The sequence below is a fragment of the Sander vitreus genome, chromosome 11 (assembly GCF_031162955.1).
Source record: "Sander vitreus isolate 19-12246 chromosome 11, sanVit1, whole genome shotgun sequence".
Lineage (NCBI taxonomy): Eukaryota > Metazoa > Chordata > Actinopteri > Perciformes > Percidae > Sander > Sander vitreus.
The window spans coordinates 26,078,055-26,095,497 of record NC_135865.1 but is presented as its reverse complement, the minus strand read 5'-3'; the positions used below and the strand labels follow the sequence as shown (position 1 = coordinate 26,095,497).

The window sequence follows — 17,443 nt, the reverse complement described above, 5'->3', positions numbered from 1 at the left end:
TGGGGATTTTTCTGCTTTGAGTACTTTTACTTTTAATACTTTAAGTACATTTTCCTGATTATACTTACATAAAGTAACATTTTCAATGCAGGAATTTTACTTGTAACAGAGTATTGTTACAGTGTGGTATTAGTACTTTTAGTGAAGTAAAGGATCTGAATACTTCTTCCACTGCTGGTTGGCAGTGGTTCTGTTTACAGTAATCACGCATACTTCTCAGAGTTAATGTGGTAATGATTTATTGATGTTAAAATGCCACACATAGCACCTTTACATGTCAGGGGTCCACGGTAAGGAGTCCGGTTGGAAACCCCTGCTGTTTACTGTCCGAGTGAGTAGAAAACTGGAGGGCTCAGAGAGGGAGACGCTTCAGTTATATGCTCACAAGATGTTTGTGTTTTTCACTTTTGTGAAATCCTTTATTTCAAAAGAAAAGAAAAAAAAATAAATTTCAAACAAGCGGTCAAAGGACACGGGTCAAATCTGCAACACATACACCTTGTCCTGTCAGCATGTTGAAGTTACCGTGGCTAAACAAAAGAGAAAATTAAACTCTTCAACACTATAGCCTATTTAACAAGTCTCAGTAGTATGGCACCATTTTCAGGCTGTCATAGAGTCCAATGTGATGAGAGTACTGTTTACAATTTAAAAGAAAAGAGCTAATAATCAAAAAATACGTTTGATAAGCACGTGTTTTAAAAAAAATAGTGCTCGAAACGAGTGACATGACGTAAAACTATGTATATCCCTGTATTTGAAAACATGTCCTCCCCTGAAAAACGGCCACATAAGTCGTTTGTTAAAGCAGCAATTATGACTCATATTTCCGTTTATAGTGGCAGTGCCTTCTAGTGGCCATAGTAATGATGATTGGAGCAAAGCAGGAAGGAATGTGACGAAGAATTAGCCTGGAAATCCAGACCCAAATCCGAAAGATTAAGGGTCTGGCAATGAGTAATGAAAATGGCCCAACTCAAGGCACGGCACCAAGCATGCATTTGAAAATGCCACTGCACGCAATTGGATAACACTACGACCAATCACAACAATACACGGGGTGATATATCCAGAGCCCCATACACTTAGCTACCAGCGGAGCTAACTGGTAGATTAAACTCTTGCCGTATCCGGTCGGCAAAACAGCAAAAACATCCTTCTTGCAAAGGAGCGATTCGAGCGCCGTCTTCTGTTCCTCTTTTAGATAAAAAGCCAAATCTAATCTAACTGGTGTTCATCCGTAGCCATCTTGCAATGTTTACTAATGACTTTGACGTCGCAGCGCTGTCGTCATCTGTTTAGCTCGCCTCTGGCCCGCCTATATCAGATACACCGATGTGATTGGTGCAGCTCGGATACAAGGGCAGAGTTAATGAGCATCATTACTCGATGCCAGAGTGACTCAGAGTGGCAAATTAAAATTGTGCTCTAGCGAGAACTGTGGACTTCCTGGGTAACGAAGAATAACAAACGCAGGACATTCACCCAGAAGACCAGGGTTCGAGTCCTGTTTGGAAAAAAAGTAAACAATGAGGTTTTTTTTTTTTTTTTTTTTTACTTTATGGAAAAAAATGGAACTACGTTCACGTTCTTCGGCATGTGTGTAACCGGCAGAGGTGGAAAGAGTACAAAAATTTTCTACTTTAGTAAAAGTACTATTACTTTGATGAACTTTTACAAGTAAAGTACAAGTAAAATTACCAGTATAAAAATCTACTCAAGTGAAAGTAAAAAAGTAGCTCATTTAAAAATGTACTCAGTAAAAGTTTTTAACAGTGGGGGGAGATTTTTGGATTTTCTTTAATTTAATTTTCATCCTATTTATACTTATTTTACTTTTGTAATTTGGTAAGGGCACAAAGCCGCTTTCCATTTTAGTTTGCTGATGATACAAAACAACGTTAGAGACCATTATATTTACTTTAGTAAAAGTAAAAGTACACATTTTAAAAACTACTATGAAAAGTAACTGTCAATTACAGTAACGTGAGTTATTGTAATTTTGTAACTTTCCACCTCTGGTAACCGGAAGTAAAGAAATGTGAGAAATGAGAAATGACCATGATTTTAACCCAAACCACAATCTTTTTTTAAATTTTTTTTTTTTAAACTTAACTAAATAGTTTTGGTGCCTAAACGTAACCGACCTGCGACTGTTTCACAACGTTAGCGAGGAGTTTAAAACGAGTTGATGCATGAACTGTGTAAGTGAAGCCAAAACATCTGGATCGCCCCCTGGTGGCTGCCTGCACTATAGGTCATAATGTTAGCAGATGGGAGATGGGCCTAACTAAAAAAATAAATCTAAGTGTCGAAAGATGGTCCATGTCATTTCAGGGAGTTCTGATCATGCTGATTGTTTGTTCAAGTGTTCAATTTTTCTGATTGGTTTGAATTAGTTATTTGATGCTATATGCTTGTTTTATGTGTTGGTTTTATTGATTATCTCTTTTGAATCTACTATATGTGCTGGTTTTACTGTAAAGTTTCTTTGAGTACCATGTAAAGCGCTATATAAATAAAATTTATTATTATTATTATTATTATAAAAACGGGGTGAAACGTCGTAATTTACAGACTGACTTGCGAATGTGTGTATTGGCGGGACTTAATTACCGTGGCTCCACCGCCCCGATCATTACTGCGCTAGTCTCGCTTTGCCAGACCTTCCTACACAGCGCTGTGGAGGAGGGTCTGGCCAGTCCACACAGCATTCTAGGATGGGAGAAAAACGTGCTCTGGTTTATTGCCATTTCTTTAAACCAATCACAATTGTCTTGGGCGTCAATAAGCGCCGTAAGGATCCACGGTGCTGCTGCAAAATAGCCTCTGGAAGGAACTTGTTTTGGTGTACGCTCAAAAGTTGTTTCAGTCGTGCGAGAGAAAACTCAGATTGGACAGATAGTCTAGCTAGCTGTCTGGATTTACCCTGCAGAGATCTGAGGAGCAGTTAAGCACAGTCCTCAGAAATCCACCGGAGTTTAGAACGCCAACACAAAGGAAGTGAAAGGTGACGGACATCCGGCAGAAAAGAGTGAAATCCGGCGGAATTTCCGGCGGCAACAGAGCAATCCCGGAAGTGGAACGTCGTGGATATAGACTAATTACTGCGCAGACTCGGGCTCCAAAATTACAAGATGGCAGCGCCCGTATCTGGGATATATTGGCTTCACTTTTGTACAGTACAGTGGGAGGAAGTGGAGATGCGTCGTCTATCTTTATATCGCAACTGTTACGTTCTGTGTTTTAGATACAAGGATGGACAACACTCCTGTGGGTCGTGTTTCCTGCCACCGCTAGGGGGCCTTCATTTATGAAACGCTCCTGTGGGCCGTTTTAGAGGGAAGGGATAAACAACCTGTATCGCTGTATGGTGTGGAGGACTTGTTGTGTATTTGTCAAGGCTCGTTTGCCTTTATATACACATCTTTTTTTCTTCACATTGTTAATAAGTCACATCAATCATATTAAATATAGCAAACATTTCCGCTGCAATAAAATGAAAGGGAAAGAAATGAGTCAATTCGAATGAGACGTAACCACGTGTGTATCACATTTCAACATAAAACATAGAACAATAATATTAATACCAATAGTAATGACATTGTTTGAACAATTAAATGGAAATCTCTTTTCAGCATCTCTTCGCGATGAAATAATTCTACTCCGCATCATCATTTCCCAGTCATTTTTTTGTGCTATGTACAAGAAACATTCAGATCTGTATCCTTCTCTTTTTAATACTCACATTTGGTTTTTCAGTGTTTGCCATTCTGGAAACTGCTCTGAGATGCTGCGCACACCTGAAATTTACTGACCTGATATATATCGCCAAGCTTTCTACTATTTAAAAAGGAAAAGTCTGACATTTTGTCAGGTAAAATGATGGATTTCAGTTCTTCTCTGTGTATGTTTGTATCAGTCTTCGCTTTCTCCAACTCTATGTCAGACTTTTCCGTTAAAAACCTCGAACAGTACTGTGATGGAGTTGTGTATGGATTCACTGATTCCCTCTGGAGAGCCGGTGCAACCACTGCCTACATGCAGCTAAGAGGATGACAAAGCTTTACATTTTCTTTTTCTTTTTTTTGTACAAGAGCATGTCTTACACATTAAATATAATTTAAAAAAAAGTGGACTTCTTCTACTTAAGTCACTTCAACTTTTAACCAAAATAAGGAAAGAAAACTCATCCAGATGTCCAATCAACATCATCGACGACAAAAATAATTCAAGTGGAGAAAGATCAAAAATGATGATGTGAAAAGTTGTACGGAAGTGTGTGTGCCTGTGAGGACATTAACCCATCACCTGAAATGTGCCTCAAAATAATAAAAAATGCAAACTGGTCCATGTTGCATCAGTAGCTTCGAAGATAAACAGGTTGTTTTTTTTTATAACCCCGGTATCCCCAACTACACATTTGCATTAAGAGGGTGCTTGAAATAAAGTGCAGGATATTTCTAGCCATAATTCTCCATATTCTATTCTTTTGTTCCGACATATATGGATTAATCTCGTTGTTGACATGTTCAACAAAGAAATCACCGAACGCTGAGAGATTACATTCTTGTAGCATGACGGAAAAACTATGAGCGATGCTTTCGCCTGCCAGTAACAAAAACCTGTAATCACGTTGGAGTTGCACTGACGGGGATAAGAGTGTGTTTGTGTGTGTTTTATGGTGAGTTCAGATACAAAGCGAATCAAGTGATTCTAAAAACAAAGTATGTAAATCTGAAAATATCTGAGAAAAAGAACTGCATTTGATACTTGGTCAGATACTAATATTCCCATGTACATTCATGAAGTGGAAATCTACGACAACCTCTCTTCGCCTCAGTTTCTTTGTTTCTGTTTGATTGCTTTCGCATCTCACAATTTAGGGCCACAAATGAACAGTCATTTCCGTTATCGCTTAGTCTGCTGCGGTTATTGTCTTGATTAATGGTTTCGTCTAGAAAAAGTCAAAAAATGCTGGTCACAAATTCCCAGAGTTGTACATCACGTCTTCATATGTCTCTTTTTTTCCCCCCGACCGACAGTCCAACACTTAAAAGATATTCAACTGACTTCCATATGAGACAAAAAAAACCAGCAAATCCTGATATTTGAGAAGCTGGAACCAACAAATGTTTGGTATATTTGCTTGAAAAATGACTATTTTGTGATGATCAACTAATCCCTTAATCTACAAATAAAGTGATATTTAATGTGTATATTCAGCTTCCACTGGTAAACCAGTAACACCCAACACCCAATATTAACCCAGTATATCTACATTTTATAGGACATGTTCCGTTTATCTTGCTCTGTGTACAAAATATATCAAAATCCTACATGAAATGACAGATGTGTTTTTTTAGATTTAAATATTAAATAATAGAACTATTCATATTTTTTTTTTATTTGCTTTAAACTCTTATTCCTGCTTCGTGTTGTATCTGAACGCAAATGTGTGAAACTCATATTTAAAAACTCATATTTACCTCTCTGTAGTACTTCAAATAAACTCAACTGAGCACTCTTGACTGCATTATTGTAAACAAAGGACTCGTATGATAATATGACTTGAAATACAACATACGCACACAAAAATAAAATACAAATTGCAAACAAAGGAAAGAAAAAATAAAATAAACGTATAGGCCTACGTTTATTCAGCTTTGTTTGTTGTGGTATCTAGATATATAAGGCTGGTCCAGTCATTGTGTCTTTCTGGCCATTAACAGAGTCCTGCTCCATGACTGTTGCTGGGCAGCTGGTCAGAGGTAGAACCCGGTGGCTGGTGGGTCGGGGAGGCTGGACAAAGTCTCAGGGCCGGGCATCTGGACAGTAGGGGGCGCCGCTCCGTTTCTGTTAGGCAGATCACAGCCTCCTGGGTAAGTACTGTTCAGGATGCAGCCATTCTCCATCTGCACAGGGCAAAAAGGACATTATAGCCAGTGTTGTGTTGTATTTAAGTAGAATTTTCACATATCTGTACTTTACTTTGTTGGAGTGAAAAGATTTTTTCTCCCAAAAAATGTAATTCTGTTTCTGTTTTTCTCTTTGTTGATGTCATACTTAAGAAGGTGTGGAAACCCTGAAAGTTATGCTTTACTGTAAGGAAGCCACAATAAAGTTCATAATCAATTTTTATTTTTATTTTCTTTTACTTCGAATACTTAAGTGCATTTAATATCATACAATTACTTTTGATAATTAAGTACAGTAAATATCAAATACTTTAAGACTTTTACTCAAGTACTATTCTAAAATGTGACTTTAACTTCTACCAAAGTCATTTTCTGGTAACATACTTGTACTTTTACTCAAGTATTGCTTTCAAGTACTTTATACAAGACTGATTATAGCTATAGAGTTCCAAATACTAAGTATTACAAAGTAATACAAAGTGCGTACTGTTGCATGCAGTAAGCTTAGAATTGAAACATACTTTTCATAACATTGCGCCTTGAACTTTGACCCTCATGCTTATATATGCTGTATGCTATATGCTGAGCCAGGATTGTGGGTCAGATTAGCCAGAAAAGAATGCTGGCTGGCATACTGCAAAATGTGATAGAACATTACAATAGAACATCCTGGTATTTTTATTTTTGGCATTCTGCATTGACATACTATGTATTGGGTGGGTAGTTTTGATACATGTTGTTTATCTATCTATCTATCTATCTATCTATCTATCTATCTATCTATCTATCTATCTATCTATCTATCTATCTATCTATCTATCTCCATCCATCCATCCATCCATAAATTACAGAAAAAATTCATTATCAGAACTGTCATTGTTTTCTGTCCATTGACAAATCCATTAAAGGTGCTGTAGGTAGGATTGTGAAGATCCAGGACTTAGCCAAACAATTTGAACATCGACAACTTCTCAGTCCCTCCCCCCCTTTCCGCTAAAACCCAAAACAGTCTCCTAAGCCCCTCCCCCCACAAGGGAGAATGAATGCGTGTGCATGAGCAGTGATTGACACGCAGTTAGACACCCCCCGGCCCTGATTGGAGCATCTGAACAGGGAGCGGTGGATTTTTGTAAATCACACTACAGGCTGTAGGTGGAGCCAGAGGAGCTGGATTTATTTCTTACCAGCTTCATGTAGTTCTACTGGAACATAGGGTCAGTTTCAGCAAATATGACAGAAAGTTGGTTTTATAAGTCTTACCTACTGCACCTTTAACACTAGAAGTGCCGGAATTCCATAACTACTAGAACTGCCGTGAGCGGTCATTTTGACCGCCAGATTCCAAACTCTATAATCTCTCATGATAAATACCTAATTGCGATATTGTATTATGTATTGTGTTAGGATATCTTTAGAAAAACGTAATAACACCGAAATGTACATTTTAACGAGTTTAATTATACATTTGAGTAGTAATACGTGTTTCAATAATTCATATCATGGCATAGTAAACCGTAATTATTTCATACATTCATATACCGAAAAATATGGTGTGGAAATTCATTCAACTTAACTGATAACAGCCAAATAACAACTAAAAGTATCTTATTTGAACATTTAGCTATAACCTAACCTGGCACTGCCTCCATTTTGGGGTGCACCGCTTCCCTTTTTTCCCTCCATAATCTCCGCTCTCAGCTCCTCTGCCAGTTGCTGCATGAACTTCCTCTGGACAATTCTACTGCTGGTGCACTCCTTGGAGAGGATGTGTGCAGTGATTCCAGCCAGTTTGAGGATGTATAAAGTTACACGAACATGTAAACAGCCACCGGCCATCTACGTGTTCCGCGCCTTTCACAGAGCTAGCGCCCGGTGTTTGCCTTCTGATTCAGAACTGAGTCCATCCACGCCGTAGTAGCCCACATTACCGACTCTGGCTTTGCCTTCGGCCCATCGGTGATGCCCACACTTGTTACTTGAGACCGCTAGTTACGTTTCTCTGACAGAGACTATGGTAGTTACTAAGCAACCAAGATGCATCTTCAACCGAGCGAAAAATTAAAAACAATACCGCGAAAACCTGAGCGGTCAATATGAGGCAGCAGCAGGATTGCATTTTTTTATTCAGCAAAGTTATTACACACATGACCGTCATGGCCGTTCTAGTGTTAAACCACTTAGTGTTTTAGCACTAAATTTGGGTTTGTTATTTTGCATATAATCATATAGAAATACTACATTTCTAGCTGCCTGTTTAATAAACTGCTGTTTGCCGAATACATTTTTAACAGTCTTAGAAATCTCGTGCAACATTGTTTGTGTATGACGCTGAAGAACTCAGCACAATACATCTCTTCTCATCCGGTCTGCAAACACTTTCTGTCTCTGCAGCGAATAAAAACAACAGCGCAGTGCTTCCACGCTTTTTAAGGTCACCGCACACTGTGCTTTTTTCAATCTCTGCATATTGAGTAATGACCCTGAATGAACAAAACAAACAAGACACAGATGTAGACAAAAAGACAGCTCTGTGCCTCTTCTTAGGTCTCTGCCTCTGACTGGCAACTATGTTCCTCTTCTGGCATATTGACATGTTCGGCCTGCCACTAATGATTCATCTGATTTGATCCAATTAGCAAACATTTATTGGATTAGTATACCGTACTGTACAATGTAACATTTGAAATACATTACACATATTTTACGAGATAAAAATATATTCTGTAAATATGTGTGCACAAGCTAGAGTAAGTCACCATATGATTCTATACCTTGCCCGTGATAACTCTGAATAAAGATGATTCTTTAATACCCCATATATTGCATATTGTCAAATACACATATTTGTATACTATTCAATAAAAGTACTTCAGTCTTACACAGCTCTGAAATGTTTAATGTAAAGCCTTTGAATTGCCTTGTTGCTTAAATATGCTATATAAATAAAGCTTGTCTAGTCCATATTGCGATTTTGATAAAATTCCATTTAATTGTTCAGCCCTAGCAGTAGACAAAAGTATTGGACCGCCCCCTTGAGCACCATTACTAGTGTGATTAAATGTAAAGAATGTTACTAAAGACATGATAATAATAATACATGATCATTTGAAAGCTTTTAAGAACCATCTCCCCAACAGTATGGGTCATGTTGCAGCAGTGTTTTAAGCACCCTCACCTTTTTTGTCGTTGTTGGGGCATTTCAGCCTTTTAATGGAAAGGACACCTGGATATGGAAGGGGAGAAAGATAAAGGGGGAAGACATGCAGGAAATCCTCACAGGTCAGACTCGAACCCTGGACCTTCTGCGTTGAGGAATACACCTCTATCTATGTGCGCCTGCTCTACCAACTGAGCTAACCCAGCCACAAGCACCCTCACCTTATTGGGACTGGGGTCATGAGGGATCTCAGAGGTCACCATGCCATAGGGGTCCAACTGCCGGCAGGGCTTGACTACCCCCAGGATCTGCTCCAGGGAGGCGTTGGGGGGCGGGCACTGCGACAGGCTGGAGATGACTTGAGCCAAAGGAACTGGGATCTGCTCCTGCTGCTGTTTATGGTTCATCCCCTGGAAGGATGACACTGTGGACTCGGCCCCGTGCTGCGGTCCACTCCTCCCAAACAAACCGCTTCCACTAACGGTGTAATCTGCATTGTCAACATCGGGCATGCTATAATCCATGCACGAATCTAGTGAGGTGTTTGTCAGGGGTTTTTGGCCGTTATCAATGCAGGAGTTGTTGCCCAGACTCTCGCTGAATCCATAGTCCTGCCACACGGATTTCCCTGCCGAATGCTCAGTGCTGGAGACGCCACACAGTCCGTTGAGGTTGGCTGCCCTCCGTTTGGCTTGGCACTGCTGCGAGAGATGGTTCTGCATCCTGGGCTGCTGCTGCAGGTAGCGTTGATGCATATGCTGCTGATGAAGCTCTCCGTCCAGCTCTGAGGCCTTGCCGTTGAAAATATTCGGTTGAGTTTTAAAGTGTTCCAGTTGTATCCCTGCAGTGACTAGAATGTTTTGGGCTGTCCATTGTCCATTGGTGAACGATTGCAGCTCTCCGTTAACTACCGTGCTGGCCAAATGGTTGCTCTGCTGGCCCCAGTCATGTGCACCTTTACCCGTTTGCATGCTGAGGTGCTGTTGCATCTGCTGGGACAGCTGGACGATGGGAGCCTGCCCCACCGGGGGAGGCTTATGGTGAGGAAACTGCATTTGCACATTAGTGTCCGAAGTGGCATTACTTTCAGGTAGCGATACGGTTGTGGCTGTCGCCGAGGCAGTACTGGGAGGCACCGGTCCTCCATGCTCGGTGGAATCAACCCTCCCCTCTATGGAGTCGTAGATGTATGAGAGGATCTCATCGTTTGTCAGCAGGTCGTCCAAGCTGGGCACACGTTCGGGGTCCATCTCAATTCTGATCATCCGCTCATCCAGCAAAAGCAGCTCCAGGTCCTCGGCACTCAGCCCCAGCCCTTCTAGAGCTCCAAACAGCTCGCCGTTTGAACAACCCCCCTCGTCCAAATCTGCAACGCCGTGGCCGTCCAGGGAGAGGGAGTCCAGAGTAGCCAGCAGCGGGTCAAAGCTGGCGCCTGGCTCTGGGATGCCTGGACCCAGCACGCCATTGCTCGGCTCGTCCCAGCTCCTGTGCAAGCTGGATGGTTCAGAGTCAGAGAAGCCCATTTGGTCACCAAAGAAGCTATGGAATGACATTTTGGGCTCCAGGGCGGGCTGACAAACATACACCGACTCATCCTGACTCATGAGTGCTCCCAGAAGAGAGCCAGGGTCCACACCCTCCCTCACCAGCCTTTCAGCCCGGCTCTTTTTTGACTTACTGCCATTTTTCTCTGGGCTTTCATCTATAAAGGCTGCTATGGGATGGTTGGACTGGTAGAGCAGGGCCTCGCCTGTAGCATAGGTAAAGGGTAGATGCATGGAGCGCTTACGCAAGTGCTCTCCTCCCTCTTCATCCCTATAAAGACGGAAAACAGGAATATTTACTGGAGACAATTCATTTATTTAAGATCAATGTTGCTAGCTTTGTTTCTGGCAGAGTTTCTGCTTTGGTGCGTACCCCTTTTCCCGTGATTTTTCCGTCTTATATGTGTCAAATGTGTTTAAAATACAGAGTCTGTGTCACATCATAATTGAGCACTATATATGCATCTATACGTTGGATGAATCTGATTCAAAAATCCGATTCAAACACACAGTAAATTATAATTTGTGCCCATAAAAACTTTGATATTATATCAAGGTTCTATTGCTGCAAGTTTGTCATTGAATGCAACTGGTACATTTTGTTGATCTACAACTCAACATAATGGGATTGTAAAACATACAAAAGAGGCCTCTGGGTGGCGATGATGTAGTCTGGTTTGCCGTTCTTGTACACCAGCCTGGCGTTGGCCTGGACCCATTTCCAGCGATTGTCCTTGGTGAGGAGCCTGAACACAGTCAGACCACTCTCTCCAGTCTTCATCACTACAAATATGGAACACAAACACAGGTATAATGAGTGAACTGGATACTAAAATAAATATAAACCCACCGAAAGCACTTTATTTCAGACGTGACAGAATCCAAAGCTGTACGTTGCATTTTTGCATACCGGTGGCTCCAAATGTTATTAAGTGGGTATTGAATAGAAAATCAATCGACAGAAATCCTGTTAATTCTTGGGAACAAGTGGAAGTTGTGGTTTGCTGACAGTACAGCAAGTTACGATCGGGGGGGATCAATGATGAATATCAACACAAACAATTTAAATTTAAATCATGTTTGTAGTTGTTGATGAAAGTTTGTAATAAATACTCTTGGGTGAAAGTGGACCATGGTGTTGTATTGATGACCCAACTGACTGACATCCTCTTGTGAGTTATTACAAATATTTTCAGTGATGTGCTTTCACTGCTTTATATTACAAATTACTGAGGGTGAAACAGTTCTACTTGGACCAGGAGCTCTTACACAAGATACTCTTGATATAAAATGTGCTCCTTCAAGCAGAATGTCAGAGCCCATAAATCCGGTGTTCTCTATTCCTTTTGTAAGATTTTGAGAAGCATGGAAAGTAAATCAGGAAGTCGACTCGGGCCATAAAATCCAACTTCAGCATAATATCAATTTAGGATGAAAGGAGGATATATCAGTTGGCTCTTCTGTGTTGACGTTTGACTTGCTTCTACATCTTGATTAAACAACACTGACCCTTGCACTGCAGTAAGGAGAGCGCGGTCAGGTCAGTAACTTCTCTGGGTGTTTGAGTGTTGGTGCTTCTGTATGGATCATCTCTGATGCTTTGCTCAGGCAGCGGATTTGTGGACCCTATCCTTTCCTACAGTACTACAGCTTTGCTCAATCTGCTCCGTAATCCAGCAGGATTACTAGCGAAATCTCTCTGAACTCTCTGAACTCTCGAACCCTTGACGTTAACTTTTTTTAACAGGGCTAAATCTAAAATAGCAACATGTTTCTGTCAGATAAACATCAAAGATTGATCGATTTGATTTACTAATCCTGTCTTTAATATAAAACAGCTTCAGACCACACAAACATCTCTTTCAGGCCACCTTTAAACTGTGTTCATATGCCAAGTCAACTTTGCTGTAAGGCTCCTGTGTAGAAGGATATGTTTTTGCCCATGAAGTTTTAAAACAGTATGGTATAAAGTCTGCCAAAGTGCCACTTTTGAAACAGGGTTGGGTGTCTGACAGCGACTCTGACTGCAGTAGATGACAGAAAGGCATACAAATTGTGTTAATCCAAGTCCACACTAGTCGATTGTCAAACTCATACAATCCAATATTCCAGTCAAATTTGCTGTGTTCCCTCGGAAGGAATCACTACACATGGGTAGGCACTTGTAATGACATTTTGAGCATGTTTAGAGGCCAAAAACACGTTTAAAACTTGCCCTGTTTAAGCCTGTTGGGTGCTAACGCTAGCAGGAGGATAACACGGTGTAGGCAGCACCGATTGTTTTAGTTTTTCTTGCTACTGACAGCACTCCAAATTTACAAACAACAGAGATACATGTTGAAATCGACCAGAATGCTCCTTTAAATTAGGCCTACATGATTTGTTCGTGCAAATTTTGATGTAATGAAATTTCCTATTTCTTTCCTAATGAATACGTAGTTAATACTTATATGTATAAATAAATACTAATGGACCTTACCTATTTTGAAAAATATACAGTATATTATATATATATATATTATAGCTTAATGAGCACCAGTAAACTAGGGAGAGAGAGAGATGGAACAAAGTTCCCCAAGCAGACTTTCACCACAAACATGTTGTGTAACATTGTGGTTCATGGTCAGTGTCTTAACCCCTAAACCACTGCGGCACACTAACAGAACTTACTTCTGACATGGTTCTCTGCGCAGTACAACATATCTGCTGCATGGATGAACTGATAGCCAGATCCTCGTACCCGCAGCTCAGCCTCTGTGTACCCCAGCACTATCTTCCCCCTGTACAAAGAAAAGACCATAATTAATTTTCAAAAACACTGTTCATGGTACACTGCACATCGTACATCCACATCTAGTGAATGAGCAAGCAAAACAAATACACAGGAGAATAAAACCACACATGCTATTTCAATTAGCCAACGTATGAAGGAAAATATACAACTAATGTTTGCTTTTAGTTCAAAAAATAAGGACATAGAACAATTATTTTGTTTTAAATATTAGTATGCACAAACAACTTTAAAGCAAATGTGTATTTCGATATGTGTTTTTTTTTATTTTATTATTATTATTTTCTTTTGTTCTTTTCGTTTTTGGTCTTCTCTCTTTCTCTTTCTTTTCTATGTAAATCAACTTTTAACTGACTGACAGTCTATCTATTTATGTTTGTTGTATTATCTGAGAAAGGGGCTGGGAAAATAAGATGTTGTCTTCATCCAGCTGCATTCTGATCATGGATATGTAATGTAATATAGCAAAAAATATGTGTTTCGATTATAAAATAAAATAGTGTCCATGAATTACATACATTATTGCTGATACTACTGCTTTTGGATTCTCACAAAAAGTCATCTTAACAAGCCGAGTTACAATAATAGAAGATATTTTACGTGAAGAAATGTATGGAATGTCTATGTGTATGTTGCATGCCAGTATCTTACTTTGCGTCACAGGCGAAGGGTGTGAAGTCCAGCTTGTGTTTGGTTCTGAAGATCATGTTCTTGGTCCTGATCTCTAGGATAGATGGAGGCTGCAGAGGAGTCGCAATGGCGAAAAGGGCGAGCTGAGGTGGGGCCTTTCCTCCGTTGTCTTGCCGCTGGTTCTGTCCATGCAGAAACTTAAGTCTGCCCTGGATGTTCAGAGCCTGGAAAGAAAGGAAAATAAATGAAAGTCCTTCAAATGTGTTGATATCTGAGAGACTGCAGGGCGCCACTCAGCCCCACAGTAGCTTTTGCAGGATTGATATGTTTCCATGGTTTTCACAATACATGTCATGGGGGTTCATAATAATACTGTACTGTATTTCTATGAAACCCATGGCCTTCAGTGTGGTCCAATTATCTGCTGTCCATCCATGCGCTCCATAATGCACACATGTTTATACCAAAATGTAGCTAAAAACAATATTTCCATCTCAATCACACCATACTGTAAACTATCAGAAAAACAAGGAAATAATCCTTCAGCTCCTCTCCTGAAGCTATTTTCTTAAACCTTTAAAAAGACCTATGTTGTGGTTTATGTCTCTTAAAAGCAGTGTAGTAATGTGTGTATAGTGACTGTAGTAGTGTTTCTATAATAGAGCTGTGTGTCTTTTACTCTGCACAAAAGTGAAGACACATCTTTAAGAAAAGAACTTGTTGTGGGTGGGAGAGGGATGGGTCATCTGTGGAAGCAGTTGGAAATGGAAATTTGTATTTATTTATGTATTTATTTCAAGCATGTACAATTCAACATAAAGAAAGACCACAGCAGTTGTTAAAAACATGTCCACAAAATAGAAAAAAGGTTAAAAAAGAGAAAGATAACATAACATAATTCATTTCATTAGGGAATTTCCTTCATTTACATGGAGTAGGAAGAAGTATTAAAACTAATTTATCATTCTACCCCTTGATAATTAAATCATTATTTACAAAAACTCAATGCAATTATGGAGCTTGACATACGTATCACAACCATAGTTACATAATTACTTAGTTTTTAAACAGCTATATACAGAGAATCTTAAAGAGCAAAAAATAAGCATATAGACATAAGCATATACACGACTCAACAGTATCACCCAGACCTCTACTCGCTGCAGACAAATACAAGTCAAGTCAAAAGTCTCATGTCTCCAGCTCTGGTAGAAAATATAGACCTTCATTCTGCAGGTTTTCTCTCTTTAGTTTGAACATTTAACCTACCAGAAAGCCGGAGGAGTTGTCCAGCAGGCAGCGAAAGCGACACACAAAGCTCCTCTCCAGGAAGGACGAGTTCTCTGGGGGAAGCTGCTCAGGGTTGTAGGTGACTACAGATGAACTGCTGTCTGGTTCCATCTCTGCAATTACAAACATATGATCTGATTTCAGTGACAATGGCTATAAAGTAGAGTCAGTTTAAGAGAAAAAAAGGCCCTCTTCTTGGTAAAAAATGTAAAAAGCCTTTATTTGAATGGCTATTTCATATACGCGTGGGGTGCTGCCCAGTTCTATTTTTAAATTAAAGATTCACAAGAAGAGTTCCTTGGACCTTTTTTCTCTTTTGAAGTTTTGTGTTCCCTTTCCAAAGAGCACCTTCATGATTTGTTTTGAACTTCTGAGCACTCCAGACGTTTCTTCTAAGAGTCAGTTTAACTTATTAGTTAGAACTAGAGGTTAAAAACCCAGTGAGCTAACAATCCTCCACAGCCCCGTATCGCTCTGTATATGCAACACCACATCTTCTTATAAAGAAGGCAATCAAAAAAGAAGTTGATCGAATTTCTCTCAAAATGATACCTAGTTCACAAATTGAGTTTCACTTGAAAATCTGTCACATCATGGAAGCTAAAGATTAGTAAGTACATACAGTATGTTGGAAACCTGTATATTAAAGGCTTTTAATCTTTAACTGACACAGTGAATCTGTGTTTCTTGATTCCTGGTGTGTTGGAATGCCTTAGTAACGTCACAAATGTGAAAATTAAGAACACGTTTTAAAAGTAAACATATCATGCCGCCCTCTGCATTCATCCTGTAGCTGGACTTTAATCGTGTCTCATATCATCAGCTGCCCTCTAGTGTAAAAAATGCACTTATGTAATGAGGCCTGGGAGGTAATTCTTAATGCATAAAGTGATGGCATTTGATGTAGTTTGAGGGGTGGGGGAGGGGACTGTAAACGGCTTCTCACTGCTGGAGTGGGTAAGTTGTGTCAGAGCTGTGTGTCTTAGTTTAAACACATCGCTCAGAACCAAAGCAAACAGACTTAAGCATCTTAAAACCCAAATACAGATCTGGGACCAATTCACCTCCTAAGCCGCAGTGAAGATTACAGGGTTATGTGACTTGACCTGAGGATGGTCTTATAGCTTAATGCCTTACACTGCGCGTACTTTACCGTCTGATATTGATGTCCAATTGTGTATGGGTCACACAGACTGTGGGCTGCAGTGGAGTGCAGCGCATTAAACATTGGTTTTACTGAAACATAAAGACACCTACTCAAGGGTAACTACCGTTTTTTTCAACCCTATGTTCCTTATGTTTTTGTGTCTATGTGACTGATGGGAACAACAATCTTTGACATTGGTCCAGTATTAAGCAAGATCGCTGCAGTCGGCAGCAGCGAAACAAGCTGTAATGTAAATTAACAGGGCAATTGTTCCAGCTTGTATTTATGTTCACAAAAGTGCTTTTTTGCCACTGACAGGCTCAGATTAATATTCTAAGTGTCTGACAACATTATGGAAAGGATTTCTAAGGGGGTCGACCTTTCTGTTAAAGAGTAAGAGCCTTTTTTTAAACATAAAAACATCCCGCGAAAATTGCGTTCACTAAAGCCACCAGACTCCATGTAAATAAACAGTAATTTTAGCATCATAAAATACATTTTATTCAAAGTCGACAAAAACAAAATAAAACCATGAAAAGCCGCTTTGGGTCATCTTTTCACTATTCCAACCATCACAACTCTAATGTTTAACTTCTGTAGACCCTTTGGATGTACGGTACAGCTTCCAGGTCATGCAGCAATTTTGCAGAGTTTGTTATTAAGTTGTAATAAAGATTTAGTGACAACCCGTTCTCATTCCCAAATCATCAAATACTGACGCTTGGTCAGTGGCTCTCAGCGTCAGATACTGGTGAAAAAAATCACCCTTTAGCGTCTGTATGGGACGCACCGGGCAGAGCAGCAGCTCGACTGCAGCACTGCAAGATGACGTAGTATTAAGAGCAACAACGGTAGTGAGTAGTATGAAAGACCGATGGGGTGGTAGATGGGCCAAACAACACAGGACTTTAACGCAGGAGACAGGGGTTCGTGTCCCTTTCTTGTCACTGAAACGTACATTTTGTA

At 40.0% G+C, this 17,443-nt stretch overlaps 1 protein-coding gene across 1 annotated transcript in view; it reads right to left on the bottom strand.

The window, feature by feature from the left end:
- Positions 1–278: 278 nt before the first annotated feature.
- LOC144525857 (aryl hydrocarbon receptor-like) overlaps positions 279–17,443 on the bottom strand; it is a 56,911-nt gene continuing 39,746 nt past the window's right edge. The window contains exons 6-11 of the mRNA XM_078262921.1: positions 15,310–15,443; positions 14,062–14,264; positions 13,290–13,399; positions 11,261–11,402; positions 9,297–10,890; positions 279–5,915 (exon numbers count right to left, since the gene is read on the bottom strand). Of these exons, the coding sequence (XP_078119047.1) occupies positions 5,766–5,915; positions 9,297–10,890; positions 11,261–11,402; positions 13,290–13,399; positions 14,062–14,264; positions 15,310–15,443 (2,333 nt within the window). The 3' untranslated portion in view covers positions 279–5,765. The remainder of the gene's footprint in view (positions 5,916–9,296; positions 10,891–11,260; positions 11,403–13,289; positions 13,400–14,061; positions 14,265–15,309; positions 15,444–17,443) is intronic.